The sequence below is a fragment of the Mya arenaria genome, chromosome 3 (assembly GCF_026914265.1).
Source record: "Mya arenaria isolate MELC-2E11 chromosome 3, ASM2691426v1".
Classification (NCBI taxonomy): domain Eukaryota; kingdom Metazoa; phylum Mollusca; class Bivalvia; order Myida; family Myidae; genus Mya; species Mya arenaria.
The window spans coordinates 74027752-74045990 of record NC_069124.1 but is presented as its reverse complement, the minus strand read 5'-3'; the positions used below and the strand labels follow the sequence as shown (position 1 = coordinate 74045990).

Here is an 18239-nt window from a genome sequence, read left to right as displayed (position 1 = left end):
TCATCATCATTCTGTGCAATCCATATTTGTCATCACACGAAATGAGCCATTCTTTTTGAATTTGTCTGCAATCTAACTTGACCAGTGCAAATCTACTGATCTTGTTAATGGCCATAATGTCTGCCTGACCACTTCAGCCACTCAGAGTTGTGGCACTAAGTCAAGAAATTACCAATTTGAGTTTGTCCACTTTTCTCTTAACCTTTTTTATGCAGTCTGTGTCTTCATCATACTTTGGAAAACTGTAATTAACATTCATTGAAGTAGTCTATTTCGCATCTTTTCAACTGTCCCAATGAAAATTGTCAAATCTCAGGTGTTCTTAATATAATCATGAACCTCCAGGATGAGAGGGTTAAGTTTGGCAGATTAATGCAATTACAAATACTCAGTGAAATGCAACACAAAAAAGACAACATCAGTTAGCAACATTTATTAGAATTTCAAAATAGTAACTATCAATTATACAACATTTCCTACAAATTCCCTAAAAACAAGTTTGGTCCTGTACATACATAATGTAGACATTTAGTTCCTTACTTATCATACATCATACATGTAGCATGTAATGGGCAAATAAGTCTTAGATAATACACCATGCAATAGCTATAGAACATATGTTGCATAATTTTAAGGAAAAATTCTGACTGGTTACATACAAGACATGTCAATTGAAAGAGACTCCTCATCTTATTATTATGAACAAAGCATGTCAGTTATAGACATTTAGTGTTGATGGAAGACTATGAAGTTCCTGTGAATCTACAGTTTGAAATGATGAATAACGTCTACCCTTTCCATTGGTCTACAATCTATGCTAATATTATACCAACAGGCCATGTGAGACCAAACACGAGCACCTATAGTGAGTCCAAATGCTCATCTGTATACTTTCCAACAGGCAAGGTCACATTACTGTTCAATGAATTAAGCCAAGTTAATGGGACTTTCTTCAGATGTGCCTATTGTCTCTAGCGTTTGTGTACATATATTAAGTAAATCTTGAATGGTTTTTGAGTTATGGCCAAGGATCCAGTTTTTGATGATGACACAGCAGCAGCTATCACAATATCAAAACCTTTTCCTTTGAAAAACAGACAAACAAAAAGACAATTACAATACAAAGTGAAAATGCTTTATTTGCTTGACACATATGAAGAAAAGTTTTTAAACCCACGGAGTAAATAATTTTTAGTAATAAAAAGGCATTACTCAGCAGTTCGGTAATTTACAGCTTAACGTGACTGAACATTTCATCCGTAGTAAACAGCTACACCTGCTGACTGATCATTTTATCTGTATAACATAGCTAGTAACTGTTGTTCATTGTTTTTCATGACATTTCACGAAGATGTAGTTTGAAAATGGCACATACCGGTATATACATGGCTATTTTGATATTGCAATAATTTTTAAAGAAAATGAAGTGTAATGGATTAAAGCTGAAAGACAATACAGTAAAGAAACCATACACATAATTCAAGAAGACGAAAATAAACAAAGAGCAAAATAGGATGGAATTCAAAAGACTGAGCACTGGCATTTAAATAACACATTGGAACATTCATCAGTCCTTATTTAACACACATCTACACAAGGCCATACAAAGACAAAACAATAATTATCAGGTTACATAAATATCTTTTTAACATGAACAGAGAAATTCAATAATATCATGATAAAAGAGCAAGTACGCGGAGAAATGTAGGCTTTATCAAAAGCCATTTCTCCCTACGAAACAGGTAAGAGCCCTGTTATGTAACAAAAACAACACCATAATTATGTAAGAGCTGAAAGAAAATCAAGCTACAGTAACAAAACTAAATATAGAACAAAGTATGAAACAAAACAAGAAAAGCCATAAATGAAAGACTCCAAAAGATGAGAATCATATCTATTATGCCATATAATTTTTGATTTTTCAACATGTATTCTAATATCATCAATCAACTTCTGTATCTTTTTCAAGACTTTAGTGTTTTGACCATTTTAACAAGGTTCAGCTATTAGGGCACAAAGATATTGTGAATAAATGGAACTTATTTATTTGACAACTATAGTAAAACAAAGCCTAGAATTGAACCCTGGACGTCTTGGTGAGAAGCAAGTGTGCTAACCACTGCCCTAAGTAGGCAACCAAGAATCTCTTTTAAATACACAGTAGGATTTACTACAAGTTTGTAATGGAATAAATAATTTCAGAAAATATAGGCCTCCAGAAGTTAAAACTATCTACAGTCATATTTGCCATACAAAGTTTGTGGCAAATTGAACGGTTCAAATATGTGAATTGTAAATCTTACAAGTAAAAGAAAGCATTCTGCAAACAAGCATAAAACATACATCGTACCACTCATTACTTCAATAACATCTTGTACCACTCATTTCTTCAATAACATCTTGTACCACTCATTTCTTCAATTAAACTTTGCACCACTCACTACTACAATAACACTTCATACCATGCACTACTTCAATATCATAACCTCAGATCTATTTCATACATGTTTACATTAAAGAATAAGCTAATCAAATTTACCCTTCCCAAAATTGAAATGATAAAAATCAAGGAATGTCAATTAAATGGAATGAAATCAATAATAAACTTTTGAAAACAACAACAAATCCTCAACACAATTACAAGGTAACAAAAATATGATAAAATAAATCTAGACAGATCCAACAGACTTGTATGTATACATGTATATGTTACATGAAAAAGGTTTGCTTCACAAATATTCAATTAATTCTTCTAGTTCTAATTTATGTTTAACAAGCTTTATGGTGGATTTCTATTAAAACAATATATTGCACATGATTAAAATTTAATCATTTAATTCTCTCAAATGTAATATTAATATTATAGAACACAGCAGCTTAAAGAAGTGGATCTTGCTGTAGTGTAATATTTATCAACATATTGCACAACATTTAATCATATAAAAAAAGAAAATAAAAACTTTGAAAATGGAAAGACTAAATAAACTTTGTTCACTTTCCATAAGCAATCAAACTACTTTTCACATTTTATCATCATGAAAATGTAAATGAAATATTTAGTATAATATGCATTCAGAATAATGCCTGCATTCAACAAAATGAAATGTGTCACTTAACTTACATGTACATGTAAATAGGAATGTGTATGTCAGCATCAGTGTATTAATGCAGTCGCTTAAATCTATTATGAAACAGATATCTCAACTTTAAATATCATTTTCCAGTCCAAGCCATTTTAAATAGTTGAGCATAACCATCCAAAAATGTCATACTGGAATCATACATTACTTTCACCACTGTGAGAAGTCATATGCAAATCATGTATGTCAATTAACCTTTGGCAATGGTTATAGAATATAAACTCATGACAATGAGATGGAAGTACACATGTACATGTTAAACATTCATTTAAAAATCATCACTAAAATATACCATCATTAACAAATCATACAATCATATTGAAAAACTAGGTACATTTATGAACAGCAGTTCTGGTTATGTAATTTTTACTCACAAATTGCCAGTAACAGTCAGATAATGACTTCCATAACAGTCAATATATAAAATCAAGGTTTTGGTTTTGCTAATACTGCTGTTCTTTTTATTATTATACAAGAAAATTTACAAAAGCAGATCTTTAGAGGTACCATGTAGTGCATAATCTTACACTGAGACAATAATGACAAATAAATGCAAAAAATCTAAATCCAGTGTTTTTGTACAGCACACCCATGCAGAGCCTGTGTTATTGTAATGCACATCTGTGTGGGACCCAGGTGGCTGCAGGGCAGCAGGACCAGCGTTCATGGAGGGGGCGAGGAGGAATGAGGTCAAGGTCCTCATCATCTGGCTCAAGGTCAAGGTTGTAGCCATCTTTGATAAGCTGGGCAGTGATTTCTCGCTGGGCCTCTCGAGATAACGGCGCTCCTACTGCAAACTCATCCTCCTCACTGTTGTGGGAAGTAAGTGTAGATATATAAGAATCATCCTATTCTATCAAATGTTAAGTACATTTTGCGACAAAAAAAGTTTTCATTTTTATTTATTTTCATAGCAAAAAGTCATATTTTGAGCAAGTCATACTTTGAGCCAGTATGATTCAAATGTAATCTTTGACTTTTTAAGTTATAAATTGCCTTTTCCCCAAAAAGACTACCGTACTTTTTTTCTGAAATGTCTCATTTTCATCAACAGAAAATAATCCAAATCGTGTTTTTCCAAAAAAAAATGGGCAAAATAATTATAGAGCACTTTTACCAAAAGCAATGTTTGCTGGTATTTATAAATACTGATAGACTCCATAAGCCCCTCTAAGAAATAATAATCCCAGAATGTAAATTATGGACTATATAAAAAAGTCTACAAGGCATGTACACTTTCTTTTGTTACTGAGTGTAGCATTTATTTCAACAATGTAAAAATATGCACAAGCTGTATGATAATTTGTATAAGGCACTACATTTTAGGTATCTTTCTTTTAACATTCTGAATAATTTATATTACTTTTACTTTCTTAATAATTTCTCTACAGCATATCAATAAGGACTTGCCTTGAAATATCTGTTCAAAAAAGAATAAACAATGCAATTTCTGCATATTTTACACTAAATGTGCTAAGGGGGAAATAAAAAAGGGCCAACAACCATCATTAAGAATAGGCTATGAAGTCCTGCCATAGCTGCTGGCATCATGCTTTGACAAGAATTGACTATATCACATCGATAATTGAATGACAAAATGCAAATACCATAATAAAAGTTTGATGTTGCAGATTGTAAGATCGGAATGTGTCTGACAATAGAAGGCATATAAAGAAATAATAGCATTACAGTGTCTATTCAACTATCTGCACTCCAGGGACCAATTTCATTTAAGATCTATCATAAGTCATCAAGAGAAATAATTATATTATATGCTTTTTTAACTCAATTTCATCAAGTATGAAGTTGACAACAAAGTTGGGGGGAAAAAAAACTTGTTTCCATCTGTGATATTCCTACAGGTTTAAGATTTCTAAAGTTTGGACTTAAATAAGATCTATATAAGAAATAGGTCCATGCTTCCTTCAGTATACGATTAAAAGTCATGCCAATGTTTTGTACCTGTCATCTGAGAGAAGGGAAACAAGTGGCTGCTCCTGTTCCTTCTGTGTGAGACTCGAGCTCAACAATTTGCTTGGTATGTTCAACCTGAAACAATAGAAATGTCTCTTTAAATAACATCTACCGGTAACATCTACCGGCAACTAGGTTTAAATTAAGTCTATTCTAAAATGGACATAGGAGCCATCAAAAATCTCAAAAATGATTCAAACCAGAACAATTTTTTGGTGAAAAGCTGATGACTGAACCAATATACAATAACCATACCAAGCTACAAACTCTTATTTTAAAACATGAATGGAAACCAATTCCAATATCTATTTAAAATAGATTAAACTCTTTTTGCACTTCATAGTAAAATGTTTTTTTCATTTATTTCATTGAAAACAGCTAACTGAGAGCCTAAATTTGCATATAAACTTCAAAATTCACTGGCTATTTTGCCATTAAGGAAGCACAGACCTGCTCCTTGGCAGAAGGAATGACTTTTTGGGCTGATCGTCAACTACTCCCTTTCTACGATTCTTCTCTCTTTGTTTTTCTGAAATTTTCAATACAAACACTAATAATATATTGTTAAAATATTTCAAGTACAGAGGGCAATTTCTTTACCAAAGGTGACATGACATTTGCCATTATTTATCTTTTTCAGTACAGGTTAGGGCCTTGATTCATAAAATAGTAAAAACTAAACTGTCATGCATATTCCAATAATGTGCAACAGAATACTTTAATTAATCATCAAATTATGTCCAGGGAACATGTTTGAGCAAATTTGAATTTGTTCAAAATTATGTTGAATAAACAAAAAAGCTGAAAGCTATTGACCTATCTTTTTTTGCAATTCTGATGAGGTGTTGATGGACTTCGGTGCATTTATACCATTGTCAGATCCATTTGGAATCTTTGAAGACTGATTTCCATCAACCTGAATAATAAAAAAATAACACATTAATACATTATAAGGTTTGGGTTTAGTCATTTTTTGCTTTGGTTTAAACCTTCCAGTACCTTATATTCAAACATATCTAAAAAGTTGTAATGAGTGAAGAAACAATCACAGACAGAACAAAAAATACGTATAGATATATTATGTAGAAAAGGAGTTCAAATGGCAACAAGAGATGTTTGTCAAACATTATGCCCCCCCTGAGCACCATGTTGTCAGGATTATATGGACAATTGAATGAAATATGCATGGACCGAAATGACAGCTGATTTGTTGCTGTTTTAAGATTATGACCATTAAAGTGTGAGGATAAAGTGTGTTATGACCGTCATGACCTTTGACTCTATGACCTCAAAATCCAGAGTCATCAGCTGGTCACCAGAAACCTAAATGTCAAGTTTGAGGGCCATGGGTGCAGGCATTGTCAAGTTATCACAAGACAAGTTTTTTTCGTTCAAGGTCACTGTGACCTTGACCTTTGACCCGATGACCCCTTAAATCATAAGGGGTCATCTACAAGTCAGATGCAACTCCAAGTCAAGTTTGAAGGCCATGGGTTCAGGCATTGTTGAGTTATCACTCGGACAACCTTTTACCATTCAAGATCACTGTGACCTTGACCTTTGGCTCTATGAATCCTAAAATCAATAAGGGTGATCTACTGGTCAGGCTTAACATCCATGTCAAGTTTAATGATCATAGGTTCAGGCATTGTTGAGATATCAGTGGGGGAAGATTTGTTAACTTTTTGTGTTAAAGGTTACTGTGACATTGACCTTGGCCTGATGACCCCCAAAGTCGATAAGGGTCATCTACTGGGCAGGCCCAACCTTCATGTCAAGTTTGATGACCATAGGTCCAAGAATTGTCGAGTTTGCTTTCAAGGTCACTGTGACCTTGACCTTTGACCCCTAAAATCAATAGGGGTCATCTACTGGTCAGGCCCAACCTCCATGTCAAGTTTGAGGGCCATGGGTGCAGGCATTGTTGAGTTATCACTTGGACAACCTTTTATCATTCAAGGTCACTGTGACCTTGACCTTTGGCCCAATGACCCCTTAAATCAATATGGACCATCTTCTAGCCAGGCCCAACATCCAAGTCAAGTTTGAGGGCCATGGGTGCAGGCATTGTCAAGTTATCACTCGGACAACCTTTTTACCATTTAAGTTCACTGTGACCTTGACCTTTGGCCAGATGACCCCCAAAAACCATAGGGGTCATCTCCTGGTCAGGCCAACTCTCCAAGTCAAGTTTGAGGGCCATGGGTGCAGGCATTTTAGAGTTATCAATCGGACAACCTTTTACCATTCAAGGTCACTGTGACCTTGACCTTTGGCCCAATGACCCCCAAAAACAATAGGGGTCATCTACTGGTCAGGCCCAACCTCCAAGTCAAGTTTGAGGGCCATGGGTGCAGGCATTGTTGAGTTATCACTCGAACAATCTTTTACCATTCAAGGTCACTGTGACCTTGACCTTTGACCCATTGAGCCCAAAAAACAATAGGGGTCAGCTACTGGTCAGGCCCAACCTCCAAGTCAAGTTTGAGGGCCATGGGCGCAGGCATTTTCACGTTATCACTCGGACAACCTTTTACCATTCAAGGTCACTGTGACCTTGACCTTTGGCCTGATGACCCCCAAAAACAATAGGGGTCATCTACTGGTCAGGCCCAACCTCCATGTCAAGTTTGAGGGCCATGGGTGCATGCATTGTTGAGTTATCACTCGGACAAGCTTTAAAATTATTTTACCATTAAAGGTCACTGTGACCTTGACCTTTGACCTGATGACCCCCAAAATCAATAGGGGTCATCTACTGGTCAGGCCCAACCTTCATGTGAAGTTTGATGACCATACGTCCAGGAATTGTTCAGTTATCACTCGGACAAGCTTTGGTCTACCGACGGACCGACCGACCGACCGACCGACAAACCGACATGCCTGTGCAAAGCAATATACCCCTCTTCTTCGAAGGGGGGCATAATAAAAAAGTTTAAGGTTAACCAGAAACACATGACTTGCTAGACCATTCCTATCCAGCAGTCATTTCAAAATCATAAATATGTATAATCTACTAAACACTATTATTAGTACCGGTAAATATTGAAATGGTTAGTGGTACACTACATTGGTGGTAATTTTAGGCTGCTTTTTGACATTCATAAATGCTTGAAATTCACAGTTCTCTTCCGGTGAATTGTTGCACAGATCACATGATATTGTCTTAATCTTTGCAAAATCATCTGGTTCAGGTAAAAGAACACTTAATCTAACAGGCCAAACAAAACAAAATAAATGGTCACAAGTTTAGTTCCCTTAGCAGCTGTCAGTATGAATGGCAGACAATATGACCAATCTCCATATAGTCAAGACAGTGCGGACCTATCGGCAGACAATATGACCAATCTCCATATAGTCAAGACAGTGCGGACCTATCGGCAGACAATATGACCAATCTCCATATAGTCAAGACAGTGCGGACCTATCGGCAGACAATATGACCAATCTCCATATAGTCAAGACAGTGCGGACCTATCGGCAGACAATATGACCAATCTCCATATAGTCAAGACAGTGCGGACCTATCGGCAGACAATATGACCAATCTCCATATAGTCAAGACAGTGCGGACCTATCAGCAGACAATATGACCAATCTCCATATAGTCAAGACAGTGCGGACCTATCAGCAGACAATATGACCAATCTCCATATAGTCAAGACAGTGTTGACCTATCGGCAGACAGCATGACCAATCTCCATATAGTCAAGACAGTGCGGACCTATCGGCAGACAGCATGACCAATCTCCATATAGTCAAGACAGTGCGGACCAATCAGCAGACAATATGACCAATCTCCATATAGTCAAGACAGTGCGGACCTATCGGCAGACAATATGACCAATCTCCATATAGTCAAGACAGTGTGGACCTATCAGCAGACAATATGACCAATCTCCATATAGTCAAGACAGTGTGGACCTATCAGCAGACAATATGACCAATCTCCATATAGTCAAGACAGTGTGGACCTATCAGCAGACAATATGACCAATCTCCATATAGTCAAGACAGTGCGGACCTATCGGCAGACAATATGACCAATCTCCATATAGTCAAGACAGTGCGGACCTATCGGCAGACAATATGACCAATCTCCATATAGTCAAGACAGTGCGGACCTATCAGCAGACAATATGACCAATCTCCATATAGTCAAGACAGTGCGGACCTATCGGCAGACAATATGACCAATCTCCATATAGTCAAGACAGTGCGGACCTATCAGCAGACAATATGACCAATCTCCATATAGTCAAGACAGTGCGGACCTATCAGCAAACAATATGACCAATCTCCATATAGTCAAGACAGTGCGGACCTATCGGCAGACAATATGACCAATCTCCATATAGTCAAGACAGTGCGGACCTATCAGCAGACAATATGACCAATCTCCATATAGTCAAGACAGTGCGGACCTATCGGCAGACAATATGACCAATCTCTATATAGTCAAGACAGTGTGGACCTATCAGCAGACAATATGACCAATCTCCATATAGTCAAGACAGTGCGGACCTATCGGCAGACAATATGACCAATCTCCATATAGTCAAGACAGTGCGGACCTATCAGCAGACAATATGACCAATCTCCATATAGTCAAGAAAGTGTGGACCTACATGTATCAGCAGACAATATGACTAATCTCCATATAGTCAAGACAGTGCGGACCTATCAGTAGACAATATGACCAATCTCCATATAGTCAAGACAGTGTGAACCTCTCAGCAGACAATATGACCAATCTCCATATAGTCAAGACAGTGCGGACCTATCAGCAGACAGTATGACCAATCTCCATATAGTCAAGACAGTGCGGACCTATCGGCAGACAGTATGACCAATCTCCATATAGTCAAGACAGTGCGGACCTATCAGCAGACAATATGACCAATCTCCATAAAGTCAAGACAGTGCGGACCTATCAGCAGACAATATGACCAATCTCCATATAGTCAAGACAGTGTTGACCTATCGGCAGACAGCATGACCAATCTCCATATAGTCAAGACAGTGCGGACCTATCGGCAGACAGCATGACCAATCTCCATATAGTCAAGACAGTGCGGACCAATCGGCAGACAATATGACCGATCTCCATATAGTCAAGACAGTGCGGACCTATCAGCAGACAATATGACCGATCTCCATATAGTCAAGACAGTGCTGACCAATCGGCAGACAATATGACCGATCTCCATATAGTCAAGACAGTGCGGACCAATCGGCAGACAATATGACCAATCTCCATATAGTCAAGACAGTGCGGACCAATCGGCAGACAATATGACCAATCTCCATATAGTCAAGACAGTGCGGACCTATCGGCAGACAATATGACCAATCTCCATATAGTCAAGACAGTGCGGACCAATCAGCAGACAATATGACCAATCTCCATATAGTCAAGACAGTGCAGACCTATCGGCAGACAATATGACCAATCTCTATATAGTCAAGACAGTGCGGACCTATCGGCAGACAATATGACCGATCTCCATACAGTCAAGACAGTGCGGACCTATCAGTAGACAATATGACCGATCTCCATACAGTCAAGACAGTGCGGACCTATCAGTAGACAATATGACCAATCTCCATATAGTCAAGACAGTGTGGACCTATCAGCAGACAATATGACCGATCTCCATATAGTCAAGACAGTGTGGACCTATCGGCACACAATATGACCGATCTCCATATAGTCAAGACAGTGCGGACCTATCAGCAGACAATATGACCAATCTCCATATAGTCAAGACAGTGTGGACCTACATGTGTATCAGCAGACAATTCAGCCCAGATTGGCAAATCATTATACATACAGCCAAGACTTATGACTTGAATATATCTTCCACCATGTGATGCCTGAGTGAGACAAATGGTTCTACAATCTTAGTCGTAAAGTCTTTCAATCAGTGCAGTATTGGCCACTGCAGTTTCTCTCGCTTTTTTAACCCTGTACATTATCTAATGGCAAGGTATAGAACACCAACTGCTCAATCCTGATACAGGTTCTGTATCTTGAATAAAAAAATCTTACTTAAACAATGAGATCCGTTGTCAAACAGAATATAGAATGAAGATCAATAAGGAATGATAATAAAGAAAAGTTTACGACAAAAATAAAAACAACAATTTTAACTGATCAGAAATTGTTATTCTAAGAAGAAAAGTAGTTTCAAAACAAAATTCAAAACAATTACAAATCGGCAAAGATGGCATGTTCATTCAACTAATTAGGTTATTTTAAAGCCAAAATAAACTAGTGAATTTCATAAAACCAAACAAATTAAGTTATCTGAGTTAAAAACTTATTTCTCCATACATCCCAATACATGTTAATATATATCCCGCAACAACCTATTTTTAACCACAACCTATTTTTGACCGCCCCCTGAAAATAGGTAAAACACTTCTATTTTGCGTCACTTCCGGTACAAATAAGCTCCAATTGTTAACCATAGCAGTAGAACTATCAGAAAACTTCATTTGATAAAGAATGGGAATGCTAGTGTTAAAAAACTTAAGTTTTACTTGAAACAACACCAATAAGTCATTTTTAAATAATGCCAAATTAAACCCTTCATTAAGAATGATTTCACATGTAAAATACTTCTTTAAAATTGTGTTGTTTTTGTTTGCCAGATTTTACATATCTACCAAAGCCTAAAACCTGTCGTTTTCTAAGTATAGTGCTCAACATTAAAAGCGCGTCAAACTATGGTATGTTGCTTATTTTAAAATAATGAATAATGTTGCTTATTCTAAAATAATGAAATTTATCTACAGGTAACTATATTGAATTGCAATTGGGCTCTCAGTTATCATAGAATTATATATATTGCAGCCTAGGCAGGTCATATGAGGCTAATTCAGGGTTGGACCAGTGATACCAGGGTTCATGATGGGTGAATTTATCATTTTGTACCCATGTGAAAGCCATTATGGGATGATGCATTCCTTTGCTTCTCTTGTGGTGATAAGTAACTAAAAAGTGACTGTATGGCAAATATGTAACTATTTAATTACTCTTTTTTTTTAAATAAAATACATTAAACAGTTTAAACAAGTTATACAAATTAAAATAAAAAAAATATTGTGCACAAACTTTTGTTGTGAAGTATAGTTAAAGGTCATGGTCAAAAACAGGTTGTATCTAGGTCAAATACAACATGTGACAGCCCCCATTTTGGATTCAAAATGCAGTGCTCCAGCCAGGATTTGAAAAGGGCAGGGTGCTTGGTCCAAAAAGGCACTTTTAATGCGCATTTAATGAGCCTAAATGGGGCACTTGCAAAGTTCAATATATTGATATTTTGGTACTAGAGCTCTACTTTCAATACTAATTGTTATGATATCCAAAGATGTTGTTATTAAGTCATACTTCTGTACATTCATTATTTTCATACTAATTTCTGAAACATAACCTGACTATATGTGCAGTAATATCAAAATTGGTAACAAACTGTAGGACCAACCTAATTGTAAACAATTGCTTTCAGCACAAGTAATCTCTGGCATATCAATGCGCAACTCTTTCAACAACAGTGTTATGAATGATTATAAAAATATATACATAAACGAACGGTAATCTAAATAAAAGGTGAAAACTGGATTCTACATACAATCATGTACACAGGTCAATCAATCTTTATACACAAATTTAAGCCAACCACTAGGTCTACACTAGCACACACAAGTCAACAAGCTTGTTTTTTATTGTTTTTTCAGGGCTCTCACTAGGCTGAAAATTTTGGGAGAAGTGACTTCCCCTTTCAGTCAATTTAGGGATAAGTGGGGAGACTTTAGGGAGAAGTAATACTTTCGTAACACCTGATACAAAAACTATGCCATACCACACACCTCAGTTTATATTCACATTCAAATTGATTGCAATTACTATATAAAATAATGTATCATTTTTGGCTCAGCAAAAGTGTATTTGTCAATGTCACATAGTTTATCTCCAAATAGCATCTAAAAATGAAATAAAAACCAAGTCAGCTAAGGATTTGAAACAATCAAAATGACTAATAAATTAACTGTCAATATAGTAGGGGGACTAATCTTATTTTGGTACGTTCGGGATAGGGTACGAATGTCACATTCAGCTATGCTGTTATTTACTTGTCTCTGGCTAAATAATTTAAAATTATTTTAAATATGCTGACATTTAAGAACCACATGACATTTAAATCACGATTTATCTGTTTTATTTATCATCAAAGGCGGCTCTGTCAATGAAAAGGGCGGGGCGTTTGAAAAGGCAGCAGGGCGCCATAAAAGGGCAGCGGGGGCCCTGCCACGCTAATCATACTTAGCTGGAGCACTGAAATGTAAACAACAGCCGATTGAAACAGATTTTATTGTTTTGTTTTTTGAAAGATGAATGGTTGCTTTAAATGGTACACACAAACATTTATCTCTTATTATCACTCATTTATTTATGATTGAAATGTAAATAATCCTTAGGCGGTCGAAAACAGATTGTTCCGGGATATTATATATAAGGCCAAGGGTAAAATCATACAAGCCATATTTCTGAGAGGCTGCCAAGGGGATTTTGGTCTGAATTCTAGGGGATTTTTACGCAGCAAAATTGTTGTGCAATATCTACATTTATGATAAGAATAAATACAGAAACACACTCTAATTAAAATAATTTTTGGACTTTATCATCATGTAATCATGGTCCTTCATGGAAGTTTACACTTATAATATTATGGATGCTTTCCACTATCAAACTTGAGTTCATTTTAAATTCCAGGGGATATGGATTCCCCCCCCCCCCCCCCCCCGGCTGGGAGATATGGCATGTTTGGGTAAAATAATAAAAAAAACCTTGTTGTCTGTACCAGGTATAGATTTATCATCCTTATCATTTAACTTAAACCACCAGAATTGGTCAAATGATAATGTTGGCAATGGCAGAGGGCATTAACTATGATACAAATGCATTGATATGTTGATATACTATAATCCGGGCTTTTTAAGCTGAGCAGAAAATTGAAAAAAAAAATCAGAATATCCGGTTCGAAAATTCTTAATAAAAACTAACGTTATTTTCAGTGGAAAAGTTGTCATTTGGTCCAGTTTTATTGTCGCTATCTATGCCACTGTCGTCCATGGTGTCCATTATTGTAATAAAGATGCCATATTTCTATGAAAAATGAAAAATATGCTCCATTGTTATTTGCCAGTGTTTTCACGGAAGTAATGGAGCTGTCAAACCACAGACACTGCCCTATTGGACATGACTATTGTAAAATCGTCCAGATTCAAACGGGCATTGACTGACGTTGATAGTGTAGTGGAATTCACTCATGGTGATGCCTTCTTCTTCCCGGTAATATGCAGGGCTCACTCTAGAACATGATTGCCGGAAGCAGATTAACATTAGGGTGACAAAGGGGCTTGTGAGGAGCTTCCCCTACCAAGTTTGAGGATGTATTGGGGTTAACAATACGAAATGGCGTTTGCAGAGAGTGGTTGATACTTAAAATAATATTCTACTCTGCTGTAGGCTGTAATGTTACATTTATTTTACAAAGTCAAAAAAAAACTTTTGCCGATTGCTTTGACTTGCCCAGCTCCAGCGTCTCTGTGAAACATCGTCGCATATGAACAATGCAATTGGTCGTTGCGAAGCTGAAACAGGTAGATAACATATTATTAAAGCAGGGAAATTGAAACAGCTCTTGAAAAGAAAAGTACGTTAGATTAAAAAACAAGGCATACACAACTGATCCAACTACAGAAATGTTAAAGAAATGCGAAAGGCTGAGCAGAGACATACATTAACAACATGTCGTTAATAAATGCTACGAGAAAAACACACGGTAAGCCGTTTTGGCGATATGTGAAAGCAAGAAAATAAACCAGCATCGGAGTTGTGGACAAAAAAAAATGCAAGAAAAAAGAAAATTGCCGAAAACATACATAAAATCGACATCGTTATGTCTTATTTACTTACTTACTTACTTAATTAATTACTTGCTTGCTTGCTCTCTTGCTCGCTCGCTCGCTCACTCATTCAATCACCCACTTACTTACGTACTGGTGTATAACATCGCTTTCGACACATTCATCTTTCGCAGTTTATTTGCATTTTTTCCAGTAACAAATTTGTTGCCTACTAAGAAAATCCCAGTAAGTTTAGAAATTGTGTCGATATATTTGTTTGTACTCCTAAACATATATAATTTTAAGTGGGAAACCATTCTGCGCTATTTTAAAAGAGGGAAACTCAGATGAGTTAGCAACATGAGTGTTGCGTTTATTTTTCTTATGTTAATTATGTAAAATAATGTATTATCGACCTCATACTAGCACGCGTTGACAATTTTAGACTTGTTTTAATCAAGTTCCAATCCATAAATCCCAAACTTACAAATCAGAATTCATTATACTATTATCTGATTTTAGAACTTATTACCTGCCAACAGCGAGTGAAGAAATGACTACAAACACTATGATATGAGCTTGAAGTATGATGTTTAGAGCAAAGCCTGTGGGATCGACGGACTACCAAATTGAATATTTGCCGGTTGAATTATATCCAACAAAAAACACAACAATATTTCAAACGTCGATGAATTAATTCCGGCCAACTTCTGACTGACTGGAGAAATACCTACGTAACACTTGTCTTAAAGAAGGATGACCGCCACTAACCTGAAACCTACCGTCACGTTTCACCTACCTACAAAATATATAAGGCTACGTACATCACGTCATATATGAGCCGCATCGCGCGATTTTGGGCCTTCGGACATAAGTATTACAAATGAAATAATCATTAATAAAAAATGCCAAAAAATAATGATTTTTTCTATGTAAATCAATTTCTTCCTGACTTCTTTCTTTTTAAGGTTTGTCATTGGTGCATCATTTTCTCGATAATTTATGACCATTGGTTGACTCATGTTTCCATAGCAACCATGGATTTCGTCCCGACATATTTTGACTGGATTGATAGTCTGTGTTTAAAACGGCCAAATGTATTAAAAATTTAAAATACAAAAATGATTCATTATTTTTATCTTAATTTATGTTTCTTAAAGATTATGTGATAAGAAAATAATTTAAATTATAAGCTAGTTGTAGTATTGATACAATACTTTTGCACGTCATTTGAATAATGCACTTTCATTACGACGTCATTTGAATGACGTCAAATTTAGTATTCAAAATGCGCAATACATGATCTCACTTGTAAACACGTAACTAACGCAATTTAAGTGATATCATCATGGAATTTTCAGAATATCTTTCTGAAATTACATGGCATTCAAATTCTTTAAAGCATTGTAATAGATAAAATATGTTCGAAGGCCCAAAATCGCGCGACGCGGCTCATATGTCGTCACATTATGTTGTGGTCATCTTGCAAAACATAAAGCATCAACCATCGCGTCAGAAGCAGCTACCTTTGCGAATCTCAACTGCATGTCACTATTCATGATTTACTTTCCAACCGGCTTGATAATTTCCACGAAGTAGATACCGTTATAATTATTAGACTTCAGGCAGGCGCTCGACACCGTATCTCACAAGAAACTTCTACACAAGCTCCAATGATATGGCGTCAAAGGTCGACTTCTAGCCTGGATCAGCAACTTCAAAATGTAAAGAGCTATGTGCGTAGTAGTTGATGGGGAACGGTCAACACCAGTCCATGTGGAATCAACTCCGCTGCCCAAAAATGAATACAACTCTTAAACACATTACATGTATCTCTAATGCATCTTGCTGTGGCAATGAGTTGTAATGGGCGTAAGCAGTGAGTATAATATCTTATTTTTTTTCTTTTAGAGATATTTACGAGTAAGATTTAAAAACCGGGGAATTCCACTACGGCTGATTATGGGTTAATGATAAATGAAAACAATCGAAACAAAACTAAAATTTGATTGTTAGCAACTCGCATATCGTGCAAGAGCTAAATGTTGACAATTCAACACCTTTTTTATGAAAAGTTTTTGTAGGTTTAAGTAATTCCAATATATGTGTAGTTTTTTTATTCACAAAAAGTCTCCTGGTGACAAATGTTAGACCTTAATTTGCGATTATTGGAGCACTATACTCGTTGTTGCAAAAGTTGTTGTGCCAATGTGGTGAATCAGTGATTTGTATTTAATTAAGTTTATAAAAGTAATTGAACCTAAGTGCCTTTAAACTTTGAAAAGGTCCTCCACAGCACTCTTACTAATTGATACATTTTATTCTTAGTTGCGTGTTGAATGTACTTAAATAAGTCGTTGCACAGTATATACTTTGGTGAGCCATGTTACTTTTACGTATTTAATTTCACAAACTTATCATTTCAATCCAGGGGTCGCATGTTCGTTTCACCACTGTACCATTAAAACAATACTAATCGTCTTCGAGAGGGACGTTAAATGGGGGTTCCGTGTGACTGTGCTATACACTATTGCACGTGAACGAACCATGGTAGCTCTAACCAGCGTAACATTCTGTCTGTGCTCCTAAAACCAAATATATGACTAACACTCGTTATCGGTGCACTCACCAAATGGACCTTGCCCAGGTTATCGGTGCACTCGCCGAATGGACCTTACCCAGGTTATCGGTGCATTCGCCGAATGGACCTTGCCCAAGTTATTGATGCACTCGCCGAATGGACCATGCCCAAGTTATCGATGCACTCGCCGAATGGACCTTGCCCAAGTTATCGATGCACTCGCCGAATGGACCTTGCCCAAGTTATCGATGCACTCGCCGAATGGACCTTGCCCAAGTTATCGATGCACTCGCCGAATGGACCTTGCCCAAGTTATCGGTGCATTCGCCGAATGGACCATGCCCAAGTTATCGGTGCACTCGCCGAATGGACCTTGCCCAAGTGCAAGAATAAATAAACTTACACACAAACTCAGCTCTCCATAAACAAAAGCTGTGCATGTATTTTTCCTACTATATAATAAACATTTAACAGACAGAGATAATATTTCAGTTCTTCCCGAATAGTATAACCCGACAATGCGGAAGAAATAATACATGCGGCAAGAACAGCATTAGATAGTTGACTCAGTATATTTGGTGAAATGACACATTTGACACCGGCAAAAGAAGAATATATTTTTTTTAAAT

At 36.5% G+C, this 18239-nt stretch overlaps 1 protein-coding gene across 1 annotated transcript; it reads right to left on the bottom strand.

Annotated features, from left to right (window-relative positions):
* Positions 1-418: 418 nt before the first annotated feature.
* LOC128228535 (protein FAM219A-like) lies at positions 419-14355 on the bottom strand. The gene is made up of 5 exons (XM_052939901.1): positions 14185-14355; positions 5931-6030; positions 5565-5643; positions 5103-5189; positions 419-3950 (listed from the first exon to the last, which is right to left on the bottom strand). Exons 1-5 carry the CDS (start codon positions 14260-14262, stop codon positions 3746-3748), a joined length of 549 nt encoding a protein of 182 aa, XP_052795861.1. The 5' UTR covers positions 14263-14355; the 3' UTR covers positions 419-3745.
* Between the last annotated feature and the right edge of the window lie 3884 nt (positions 14356-18239).